General features: G+C 37.3%; 1 protein-coding gene across 3 annotated transcripts in view; it reads left to right on the top strand.

Annotated features, from left to right (window-relative positions):
* LOC126475469 (uncharacterized) overlaps positions 1-13285 on the top strand; it is a 54906-nt gene extending 41621 nt beyond the window's left edge. For 2 of the 3 annotated variants that reach the window (XM_050103354.1, XM_050103355.1), the window contains exon 3: positions 12067-13285. In XM_050103354.1, coding sequence (XP_049959311.1) covers positions 12067-13128 — 1062 coding nt within the window. In that variant the 3' untranslated portion in view covers positions 13129-13285. The remainder of the gene's footprint in view (positions 1-12066) is intronic. The other variant, XM_050103356.1, reaches the window with a different exon arrangement.
* Positions 13286-13543: the final 258 nt, after the last annotated feature.

Raw genomic sequence — 13543 nt, 5'->3', positions numbered from 1 at the left:
CAGAAGGTTCTGAAAATATTTTTCTAATACCCTTATTCACAAATGTGGTGATTGTAGAATGATTTACTTTTTCAAGTTCTTTGCAGGCCTCTAAATAGGAAGAAGAAGGCCCTTCTTTTAAGGCACCAACAATTAAATTTGCAATGTAGCAGTCACAAGTGTCTGCTGTTTTGTCAACTGAAATCCAAATAATTGAGTTCATTGTGTTTTTCTTCCAGAATATTTACGTATAATGTTGGTATGTACTTTTTACACAATGTTGATTCATCTGGTTTATTTTGATTTAAGCAATATTTTTACAGGAAACCTTTGAGGATAGGGTCTGTAAGTCTGTGAAGAGGAATATTGCTTGCAATGAATGCTTCACATAGCTCCATGTTAAACCAAATTTTTTGGTTACCTTTGGACAAATCCCTGCTACTGCAAGTTGCAGCTGTCAGAGGTTGTTGTTGTCCTTTTTTCTGCATCCCTGTGATATGAAGACTCGTCTTGACATGCTGGTCTATTTGAAACTTTGTTTGCACAAAACGTTTTTCTCGCAAACTTGACAATATAAAACAATTCTGTCGTATGTAAAAGTTCCAGGATGGTCAGGTATCCATGAAACGAAGTTTCTTTTCTCGGGCGGCATGGCACCCAACAAATTACACTCCACATGTCGTAAACATGATCAACTGTGTACAAGTAAATGGACAGCTAAACTGAAACAGTGGGCGGGCGACTATAAGCTTGCGTAGTTTAATTTAATTGTTGCCAACACGTATGGTATGGCGGTGGAGGGGATTAACTGGGGGTGTGGATGCAGGAGCATTGACTCTGTCTGCCTGTTCCTGCTCCTCTCCTGTAATTTCGCTAGGCAGTGGCCTCTCGGTTAGTGATTGCACGCAGTTCTAGGTCGCGGTAAATCTGTGAGGCATCAAAACTAGATCGAGCTAGAGAATGCCCATCTAAATTTTTAAAATATTGTAAACATAGAGCAAAAATATGTATCGTCACTAGTTTTTAGTTAAAATATGCAATAACTGATGAAAAGGAGCCAAATATGCAAATGCATATAATATGGTCTCTAATGATTACTACTGAAAAATCACTTGGAAAAAGAAAGGAAAATGAATGTGATATCTGTTATCTAATGTTGATGAGTATTTGGAATTTCACATTTAACACCACGTGTTGTATCATATATTAATTGAAATGGCACTGTTTTTATTTAATTTAATTCAATGATGTCGTATGTGCACACTCATACACTGGAAACACACCAATTGTTGCTAAACTATATACTATTGTATAAATGATTTTGTATATGTCTCTGTGGCAATGCCTCAGTATTATCACAGCTCCATAGAGTATTCTTTTTGCTTGCAGCCATTTGCGGTTAAGTTGAAAGCTGGCAGCAGCACTGCCAAATGTCAGGAATCTTCTTTGTCACCTCTACTAAACTCGGAAAACTTTGCAGACTTGAACACAAGTACTCAACAAAGTTTCACCACAATCTGATGAATGGTGTAGGAATGCATAAGGGACAATATTTATGTAAAGTATGGATCAAAGTGCAATCTCACATGATAGGTAACAAGGAGCACCTTTACCTCTAGCATGCAGTTGTCAAAATTGCTTCCATGAGTATGTCATTGTACCAATAAGTAAAAGTCAATGCTATGCATTAAAAAGATGCAATTTATTATGCACTTAATGTTTTATTACAATGGTGATTTTTTTATAATGTCTTCATATTGATCAACTAGGACCACATAACAACTCCAGTGTCTTTTCTTTCTTTGTTGTTTCCTATTATTCCATCGCTCCTTATATTTTCTCCCCATAGTATCTTTTCCTTTCGTCTGTCCGACTTGTTTCTGATTTTCCCAGAAGTGTCCTTTATTTAGCATTGTTTTTTTTTTTTCGAGAAATACAGAAATATTCATTTCATTAGACTATACTCATTCATTATGTAGAGGTGCCTAAAGAAGATTAATCTTTATTTTGGTTTTACTTCTGATATTTGCTGTGTATTTTGGAAGATCTCATTTTCCAACCATTGGTATTACAGCAATTATTTTTCTAATATTTTATCTTTCAAGTGTTTCTGTTCTGTTCATTGTAAATTGTTAATGGCATACTGTTTCAGTTTTGTATTTCTAGAGGTGCATTACTTGTATTTTTAGTTAAAGTTTAGTATCCCTGCCAGCAGTCATTGAGATGGATACAGAGCTGCTGGATCATATAGTTTACATGTGTGCCAACAGGATGGTTTTTGGAGTACAGATACTAAATAAACCACATGCTTTTTCCAACTCTTAAACCTGTTTCAAATTCTTCTAGTCCATTTTACTGTATGGCTACTTCAATATATTTAAATATACTAACTTGCTCTATTTTTACCTGTTTGTAAGTCTGTGTATTGTGGTGCATTTTACATATTTGTCATGAAATTTTATTCCAGATAGAATTCTGAGTCCAGCTCTACTGTCTGTTCATTCCAGAAGATTTATTCTGTCAGATCTTCTGAATTTGTCACAAAATCATTTGCGAAGCTAGACAGGTTACCCTAATTCCGTTTGTTCTCTTATCAGAATTATTGGTTCCATTTTTTGCTGTTTTTATTTCAAAATTCCAGATCATTACAATTTTTCTAACACAGTTAAACAGTAAAGGTGATAAGCCATTCCCTTGTCTAACACACGATTTTATTTGAAATGGGTGAGACATTTTTCCCATGAATTTCACTTTACATATTGTAGTTGTTAGAGTTTCACAAATTTTATAGGCTAGTTTTGCTTTAAAAATAAGTTCTCCAATGATGTTATCAATTATTTCTCTATCTGCAGAATGAAGCACTTTTTTGAAAGCAATAAATGATAGTATTATGGGTTTTCTGATAACATTCTGTGACAATTTATCGGTTATAAGTTAAAAATGTGTTTTGTGCAGTATCTTCCCTTTCAAAAATGACCTTTATATTCTTCCAGTCCCCCCATGAACCATGGACCTTGCCGTTGGTGGGGAGGCTTGCGTGCCTCAGCGATACAGATAGCCGTACCGTAGGTGCAACCACAACGGAGGGGTATCTGTTGAGAGGCCAGACAAACGTGTGGTTCCTGAAGAGGGGCAGCAGCCTTTTCAGTAGTTGCAAGGGCAACAGTCTGGATGATTGACTGATCTGGCCTTGTAACAATAACCAAAACGGCCTTGCTGTGCTGGTACTGCGAACGGCTGAAAGCAAGGGGAAACTACAGCCGTAATTTTTCCCGAGGGCATGCAGCTTTACTGTATGATTACATGATGATGGCGTCCTCTTGGGTAAAATATTCCGGAGGTAAAATAGTCCCCCATTCGGATCTCCGGGCGGGGACTACTCAAGAGGATGTCGTTATCAGGAGAAAGAAAACTGGTGTTCTACGGATCAGAGCGTGGAATGTCAGATCCCTTAATCGGGCAGGTAGGTTAGAAAATTTAAAAAGGGAAATGGATAGGTTGAAGTTAGATATAGTGGGAATTAGTGAAGTTCGGTGGCAGGAGGAACAAGACTTCTGGTCAGGTGACTACAGGGTTATAAACACAAAATCAAATAGGGGGAATGCAGGAGTAGGTTTAATAATGAATAGGAAAATAGGAATGCGGGTAAGCTACTACAAACAGCATAGTGAACGCATTATTGTGGCCAAGATAGATACGAAGCCCACACCTACTACAGTAGTACAAGTTTATATGCCAACTAGCTCTGCAGATGACGAAGAAATTGAAGAAATGTATGATGAAATAAAAGAAATTATTCAGATTGTGAAGGGAGACGAAAATTTAATAGTCATGGGTGACTGGAATTCGAGTGTAGGAAAAGGGAGAGAAGGAAACATAGTAGGTGAATATGGATTGGGGGACAGAAATGAAAGAGGAAGCCGCCTGGTAGAATTTTGCACAGAGCACAACATAATCATAACTAACACTTGGTTTAAGAATCATGAAAGAAGGTTGTATACATGGAAGAACCCTGGAGATACTAAAAGGTATCAGATAGATTATATAATGGTAAGACAGAGATTTAGGAACCAGGTTTTAAATTGTAAGACATTTCCAGGGGCAGATGTGGACTCTGACCACAATCTATTGGTTATGACCTGTAGATTAAAACTGAAGAAACTGCAAAAAGGTGGGAATTTAAGGAGATGGGACCTGGATAAACTAAAAGAACCAGAGGTTGTACAGAGATTCAGGGAGAGCATAAGGGAGCAATTGACAGGAATGGGGGAAATAAATACAGTAGAAGAAGAATGGGTAGCTTTGAGGGATGAAGTAGTGAAGGCAGCAGAGGATCAAGTAGGTAAAAAGACGAGGGCTAGTAGAAATCCTTGGGTAACAGAAGAAATATTGAATTTAATTGATGAAAGGAGAAAATATAAAAATGCAGTAAGTGAAACAGGCAAAAAGGAATACAAACGTCTCAAAAATGAGATCGACAGGAAGTGCAAAATGGCTAAGCAGGGATGGCTAGAGGACAAATGTAAGGATGTAGAGGCCTATCTCATTAGGGGTAAGATAGATACCGCCTACAGGAAAATTAAAGAGACCTTCGGAGATAAGAGAACGACTTGTATGAATATCAAGAGCTCAGATGGAAACCCAGTGCTAAGCAAAGAAGGGAAAGCAGAAAGGTGGAAGGAGTATATAGAGGGTCTATACAAGGGCGATGTACTTGAGGACAATATTATGGAAATGGAAGAGGATGTAGATGAAGATGAAATGGGAGATACGATACTGCGTGAAGAGTTTGACAGAGCACTGAAAGACCTGAGTCGAAACAAGGCCCCCGGAGTAGACAATATTCCATTGGAACTACTGACGGCCGTGGGAGAGCCAGTCCTGACAAAACTCTACCATCTGGTGAGCAAGATGTATGAAACAGGCGAAATACCCTCAGACTTCAAGAAGAATATAATAATTCCAATCCCAAAGAAAGCAGGTGTTGACAGATGTGAAAATTACCGAACTATCAGCTTAATAAGTCACAGCTGCAAAATACTAACACGAATTCTTTACAGACGAATGGAAAAACTAGTAGAAGCCAACCTCGGGGAAGATCAGTTTGGATTCCGTAGAAACACTGGAACACGTGAGGCAATACTGACCTTACGACTTATCTTAGAAGAAAGATTAAGGAAAGGCAAACCTACGTTTCTAGCATTTGTAGACTTAGAGAAAGCTTTTGACAATGTTGACTGGAATACTCTCTTTCAAATTCTAAAGGTGGCAGGGGTAAAAAACAGGGAGCGAAAGGCTATTTACAATTTGTACAGAAACCAGATGGCAGTTATAAGAGTCGAGGGACATGAAAGGGAAGCAGTGGTTGGGAAGGGAGTAAGACAGGGTTGTAGCCTCTCCCCGATGTTGTTCAATCTGTATATTGAGCAAGCAGTAAAGGAAACAAAAGAAAAATTCGGAGTAGGTATTAAAATTCATGGAGAAGAAATAAAAACTTTGAGGTTCGCCGATGACATTGTAATTCTGTCAGAGACAGCAAAGGACTTGGAAGAGCAGTTGAATGGAATGGACAGTGTCTTGAAAGGAGGATATAAGATGAACATCAACAAAAGCAAAACAAGGATAATGGAATGTAGTCTAATTAAGTCGGGTGATGCTGAGGGAATTAGATTAGGAAATGAGGCACTTAAAGTAGTAAAGGAGTTTTGCTATTTGGGGAGCAAAATAACTGATGATGGTCGAAGTAGAGAGGATATAAAATGTAGACTGGCAATGGCAAGGAAAGCGTTTCTGAAGAAGAGAAATTTGTTAACATCCAGTATTGATTTAAGTGTCAGGAAGTCATTTCTGAAAGTATTCGTATGGAGTGTAGCCATGTATGGAAGTGAAACATGGACGATAAATAGTTTAGACAAGAAGAGAATAGAAGCTTTCGAAATGTGGTGCTACAGAAGAATGCTGAAGATTAGATGGGTAGATCATGTAACTAATGAGGAAGTATTGAATAGGATTGGGGAGAAGAGAAGTTTGTGGCACAACTTGACCAGAAGAAGGGATCGGTTGGTAGGGCATGTTCTGAGGCATCAAGGGATCACCAATTTAGTATTGGAGGGCAGCGTGGAGGGTAAAAATCGTAGAGGGAGACCACGAGATGAATACACTAAGCAGATTCAGAAGGATGTAGGTTGCAGTAGGTACTGGGAGATGAAAAAGCTTGCACAGGATAGAGTAGCATGGAGAGCTGCATCAAACCAGTCTCACGACTGAAGACCACAACAACAACAATTCTTCCAGTTGTTTATTCAGGCTGTATCCTACTGCCTGAACCCTGTGCCATAAATGTCCTTTGTTCCCTGAGTTTGATTCAATATGTCTTCATTAGTTATCTGATCTACCCACTTTCAAAGTCCACATTTCAAGAACTTCTATTCTGTTCTTGTCTGAACTATTTATTGTCCGTGTTTCAGTTCTGTATAAGATTACACTCCAGACAAATACCTCCAGAAAATACTTTCTAACACTTTGTGTTATTAAATTTCTCTTTTCCAGAATGCTGTTTTGCTATTGGCAGCGTGCATTTTAGATTCTGTTGTCTTCAGCAATTATCAGTTATTTTACTGCCAAAATAGCAAAACTCATCTATTAATTTTAGTGTCTCATTTTCTAATCTAATTCCCTACGCATCATCTGATTTAACTTGGATACTGTACCCTTGTTTTACTTTTGTCAGTATTCATCTTATAATCTCTTTTCAAGATACTTCCCAATCGATTCAACTGATCATCCAACCCCTTGTCTTCCTTGACAGAATTACAATGTCATTGGCAAGTTTCAGCAGTTTCTGTGTCTTCTGCCTGAACTTGAATTATCTTTCTAAATTTGTCTTTTGATTTTATTACTCCTTGCTTAATGTACAGACTGAATAACCCTGGGGATGAGCTACAACCCTCACTCCCTTCTCCATGACTTCTTTCCTTTCTTGTCCTTTGACTCTTGTAATTGCAATCTAGTTTCTGCACAAGTTGTAGATAACTTTTCGCTTCATGTGTTTTGCTTTCACTAGGTTTGAAAAATGTTATAAATATCGGTTTCTCTTTCTACAATCTCTTCTTCATGTGTTCCTACATTTTTCCAGAATCCAAACTGCTCATCCTCTTTTTCTACCAGTGTTTAATTGCATCAATAATTTGTGTTTTTAGTTTGCAATCACAACTTGTTCAGTTACTGGCTGTGTAATATTCACACCTTGGAATGGAACTATTACATTTTTCTTTAAGTCTATATTCTAAATAAACCGAGGTTTTATGGAACTGATGGTATAGCCAACCAATGGACAACGTGTTACCAAAAGAAGGTAGAAAGTTGTACCTATTAATTTAGTTGGTGTAAACAGTGGAGCTTATTCTAACCGGAGTGAAATCACTGATGGGGTCCCACAAGGCTCTGTCTGAGGCCCCTTATTGTTTTTCGAATATGTAAACGACTTTCCTTCTAATATGCAACAAGCAGAATTAGTTCTTTTGGCGGATGAGACTAGTATTTTAATCAATCCAAATATACTTAATAGCAACAGAAGAAAAGTTTTATTGAGTGGTTTCCTGTGAATAGTTTTTATTGCTCAAAAACTTGTTATAAGAATAATATGTGGTGCTCACCCATGATCATCTTGTAGATATAAGTTAGGCATTTTGACTACTGCTTCATGATAATTTATTCCTCCACAAAGTTTGTTGTAAATATTCCACTACAGTCCAAAAAGTACTATGATGTACGTAATTGCAATACCAGAAGAAAAAATGATATTCATTACTCAATATTACGGCTGTCTCTAGTACAAATAATGGTGCACAGTCCTGCCACCAACATTTTTAATCACTTATCCAGGGACATAAAATGTCTGATAGACAGCAGAGTTAAATTTGAAAAGAAACCAAAAACGTTTATCCTTGACAGTCCCTTCTATTCTGTAGAAGAATTTCTGTTACTGCAATGTGTAAAAGGAGGTGGGTAGGGATTACTAGTTCACATCTTTATTTTTTTTAAAAACTTGTAATTAGTAAGCATGTAGCCATATTTTCAAATGAATGTAGTATGTGAGTATAAAATGACTCGTTCCGTATCATTATGATTAATTGTACAAATGAGCCATGGAACATGAAATTTACTGGGGGTACTTCGCTCATCTCTAACATCCTACAAGGAATATGTAATAGTTTTGTTATTGTAAGTTTCCTATGGATTTCAATAATTCTGAGGGGAAAGTCATGTATTTCACGTGCTTTGTCTCAAATTAGATCTTTCAAAACTTCATCAAATTCTTTCTGCAGTTTGTGCATCTGATTTCCTCTTCATCTGCATTGCCTTCCTTTTTCATGATATTGTCTTCAAGTTCATTTATACTGTAAACAAAAGAAAATGTACATTTTATGTTCAAATTTCCTTGGTTCATTGAATGAAGATATGTCCATGACTTGTTTGCTTTTGTGTAGGCTATCACCACCATCATAAATAAAAATAAATGTTTTAATGTTTCCCTTTTAATATAAAAAAAACTTAATGGTAAAATGAAAACATGTGGTAGCCACTGCTTCCAATTCACTCATGCATGTGGCCAATAGTTATCCAGTTTCACTGGTTAGACAACTAGTTCTCAGATTATATTCATTAAACTTTCTCCCTAAGAAGACTCAGCAAGGTGGCTGACGGGAGTAGCTGTTTCAGTAGAAGTTGGAAGACATGTATAGCCTAAGCGACATTAATATGTTTCAGAAACATGTCCAAATCTTCATTGAACATACTAATATATTTAATCTATTTCAAACTCCATTACATATAATATTTCTGTGATCTTTAACTCCTTCCATTACATCTGCATTTGTGTACATAGAAGCACTGAGTGGACGTTGTCTGCTAGCTAAGTTGACTACAGGACGATCCATGAACAATGGCAGTTTGTGCAGGTTGACATGCATACGGGGACTACATTGTTGCCATTTCCAAGCAATAGTTGCGATTCGCACATATAAATGCTTTACACTCGGTGAAAGCATGTATTCTACAAATTATCTCTTTCACTTGTGTAGAACTTTAGCTTACTATCACTACCAGCCGTGACAACTTGCTACAAACTAAATAAAAATTCACTAAATAACTCACTATGATCAAGTTTAGGGCTCGCATTGACTATGACATTCACAGCAGAGCACTCAGAACACTACTGAATGCCCACTGGCTGTCGGTGAAGGTCTAATGTAGGTGCACAGAACAAGCCCAAACTCCAATGTCATCATTTGTGACTTCAGTTGTAGCTGGGATGTGCTGAGAAAGCTGTCAGTACCAAAGGAGGCCATATGACTTCTATAACACAGCTATTCCTCATAGCAACATGGCTGAGAGTCGTCTTGGTTGAATAGTTTGTAGTCACTATGAGTAACACAGTAAGACTGCACTGAGGTAAAGCGCATCAGACAATACCTACAAAATACTGATGCAATTAACAATTCGTCAGATAAGCAGAAAGCATGTTTACCTGATGAATTGCTGTCTGCGTCATTTATTCATAGACAAAGAATGTTTGGTCCTGCCCATCTCGCAAGCTTAATGCCCTGATTTAAAATATCTAATGTGGTGATGTGGCTTCTAAGCTACGAAACTTTACAAGAGCAACCAAGCAGTTATTATTCAAGATGTCTATTGATGGCTACAGTTGTCTTCTCATATGAGATAGTGTGTAACTTACAAACTATTTCTGCAGTTAATCGTATGGATGAAGTGACTACAAAACTGGAGAAATTGAATTCTGAAATTTATTGCAATATGGAGTTGACTGTTAATTAGCTGGTAGTTAATATTTTTGGCTCATTTTTTATGTGCTTATTGTAAAAGCTGTGAAAATTATCAGTGTAAATCAATTGTATGGACTTACTTGTTAGGGTATTCCTCAAGATAACTTAATTTTACAAAAGTGTTATTTTTAGGTATTCTGATTTCTTTGATGTTCGTCTATATGTGATAGACTCTGGATTTCTGTAGTCCGAGATCATCTTTGACTCCACCAAGCAGTGCCTGTGTTTTAGCTGGTAGACAGAAGACTGCCTTCGCTTGGTGCTTCCAAAGAAATTGTCCTCCTTGCCAGATAATTGTCACAAAAATGAATAAATGCAGGAGCTGCATTCTCCTGAGACTTCTCTTCTGTTTTTGCCAGTTGTAAAGGGGTTGTAGAACATAGGACTCTATGAATTTTCCACTTTTTGTAGACCTCCTTCCAGAATACCATCATCAGATGTTAAAGTTTTTGGTTAAGACCCCTTGTCAGAAAGGGAGCGAGCACTATGTATCAATAGTTTTAGCTTGCCATTCCTCTGCACAGGGTGGTAGCAGCTGTCCGTGTGTAGGCATAGGTCTTCCCAAAGTGCTGTCCCCTTTCTTTTTATCAGGACATCCAGACTTCCATGGTAAAACTTGTGTTTTGTTGTATGGAACTGAGACGTGTGTCATCGAGCATCTCTCTTCCATGTGGCCATATGACAAAGACATTGTTGCTTATTAGAAGAAAAGGTAGGTTTCCTTTGGGCTGATTCCAGGGCGTCCTCCTCAAGATGTTTCATATACATGTCAGTGACAACTGGTAAATGTGGACCCCCATGCCTACTCCTTTCGTCTGCTTGTAGTAGCCACCTTCAGTAAGAAAGTCCGTCGACATTGAGACATGCCTAAAAAAGGTTACTTGTCAGTGTCAAATTTCTAGCAAATAAGTTCTAAGGATTCTTGTAAAGGCACTCTGTTAAAAGAGAAGCAACGTGAAAGCTCACAAGGATGTCAGTACTCGTAAGCCTAAAGTTGTTCAGGCATCTAGAAAAATGCCTGGAGTTGTGAATATGATGTGAACACTTCCCAACATAAGGGCTAAGCAAATTCTTCAGGTGCTTAGAGTGTGAGTATGTTGGGGTACCAGTGTTGTTAACAATGGGGCATAGACTGTCCATAAAATCTCAGTGGATCTGTTGCTCTCCATCAAAGCCTGGTAATAACCTCATCTGGCAAGCCAGATTCTTTGAGAATGGCCATTGTCTTCCTCGATCCCCTCTTGGTGGGTTCAGTGTCAATTGTCTGGTATGCACTGCAGGCCCCTCGTTTTCTGGGTGTAATCCTGATGAGATAGGACCACAGTTGTGTTACCTTTGTTGGCCGGTTACACCATGATATCGAGATCTTCTTGTACTTCCCGTATGGCTGCCATTGTCCTGCTAGAGATGGTTAGTTTTGTAGGTTTTGTTCAAATGAGAATATAATAGGTTATGTGAAATACTTCTTCAGTTGCTTCAAGTAGAAACCATACAGCTGCCTGTTCCGCTGCGCTGATGATGTCCAATTTAGGTGTGGATTTAGGTGTTGGTGCCAAATTGATTCCTTATTTTAAGAACTGAAACCACACCCTCATTGTGTTGCTTGGCTGTGAGATTGATGATAGTATTGCAGTGAGCATCAGAAAGCTGCTTCTGATAGTAGTTTGGCTTATAGATAAAGCACCAATTTGGTGGGTACAGGCACTGTGTTGTAGATTCATGTTTTTGAAAACAAATCTGAGGAGAAACTCAAGTCTGTTTGGTACAAAAAGAGCAAAATGTTAGGAAATCATAAGTATGACAAAGTTGGAGGCAATCCTTATCTGAAGTTGATGAGTAACAGTTTCAGAGTAGAACAACCCATTTATAGTTTAGGACAACTGACACTTGTAGTTGGTAGAAGGGTTTAAGAATACTAATCAAATGTAACAAAAATAGCACTTGTTGAACAAATAGTGCTTTGCAGGCTTCATTTCACAACTGTCACAGACAGAATTGATGACCTACATCCATAAACTGCTTTGGTATTTACACACATCACTTCACACCAACTGTATTAAAATTCAGTGAAGTGTAGTAATGTATTTACAATGTAATGTCTGTACTCTGAGAATTCCAGAATGGTGTTCTCTAGGAGACTAGATGATTCTGTTGAATACATTCATAATTTTTATTTCTTAGGTACCATAGATTACAGCTCATATTTATTGTTTTTTTTTTACAATAATTATGAATTTTTCAGGATTGCAGTCAGCGTGACAAAGAAGTCTTCATTTGCACATCGAACAATGAGGTGGAGTCAGATTATGATTCACTTGCATGTGAAAAGCATCACCTACATTCTCTGCACAATGGATGGTTTCATCTTCTGTGCTATGTTACTGCTAATTCACCTTACTTGGGCCAATACTTCATCGAAATGAAGAAAATTGTTTCACTCCCAGTCCTGAATGCATTGGTGGAACAAAAGGAGAGAAAAAACAGTTTCTACAATGATGCCAACTTGCCATCTGATGCAGTAATCAGGAACAGTCAGTACATGTATGGGGAACCAATTAAGCTGATATGGAACATTGGTTCAGACTTTTCTCTCAGGTACAGCAGCTATTTTGAACTACCTCAAAATTTGTTAAGCATGGGTAGTGGGTCATGTGTTCTTTTACAGAAAGTAAAATACCTAGTTAATAGTAATGCAACATGTGTTAGGAAAATATCAAAGGAAACATGCAATAATAATATAAGTTCTTATTTGAGTGTTGCTCCATATGCTTTGTTAGGAGATGAGGATTTTTTCACAACTCAGTTACCTGCTGTTGCAAAAGGTAAGTTTTCCACAGACTCAACAGAAACAAGAACGAAGTATGTATGTTTGAAAAATGGATCAGATTATGTGACATTTTCAAAGAATATATTCATGAAGGCTGCTGCTGAATCAGATTATCAAGTGAATGATGACTCCAATACTACTGATTGTGAAGATGTAAATGATCAGCTATTGTCTACTTTCTACAATGATTCAATAAATGTTTGTGGGAATGTGCTTGTTTCTGCTGATTATAATTTCATCTGGAAGGGTAGTGAGATAGTGATGTTAAATGTTGTATATATGTTGACTGATGTGTTCTTACCTGAAATATCAACGGGGAGAGGTAGAAAAGCACCAGCAGAAGGTGTGGGAACTACTAATATAAATAGTCCAATACTAAGTGATACAATAGAACTGTATGTCACACAATATTTCTCAGTCAGTTATCATTATTATTCATATAATTCATCTGCTTATAATGAAACTGAAACAAATTAATTACTTCCTGATTATTGCCTGTAGTAATGAGGGTAGTGAGTGATAGTTTCAATAATATTTCATATGATGAGACACTGGTGATATTATTCAATTGTTAATAAATTGCCAAGTTTGTGAACCTGTTGCCACCAATTTCAGTAATACAGCAAATACTAATTTCTGGTTTGGAAACAAATCTATAATCTTTTATAGGATTTTCTTGTACTTAATTATTGGAAAACTGTTAAGGAAAGAAATGTAAATAAGTTTCCAAACCCAAGACCAGCTGCTTATTTTACATAGCTTTACCACAATATTTATTTTTCAGTACTGAAAAGGGAAGTGCTGTATCTTGAAGGAATTCTTAGAAGGTGTTTAGGGAGCAACTTCTGATACACTGCATATAATTTAATTGAAAAAAAAAGTAATACAGAAC

This window comes from Schistocerca serialis, chromosome 4, assembly GCF_023864345.2.
Source record: "Schistocerca serialis cubense isolate TAMUIC-IGC-003099 chromosome 4, iqSchSeri2.2, whole genome shotgun sequence".
Taxonomy (NCBI): Eukaryota; Metazoa; Arthropoda; class Insecta; order Orthoptera; family Acrididae; genus Schistocerca; species Schistocerca serialis.
The sequence above is the reverse complement of the archived record's forward strand: the minus strand, read 5'-3'. Positions and strand labels throughout refer to the sequence as shown.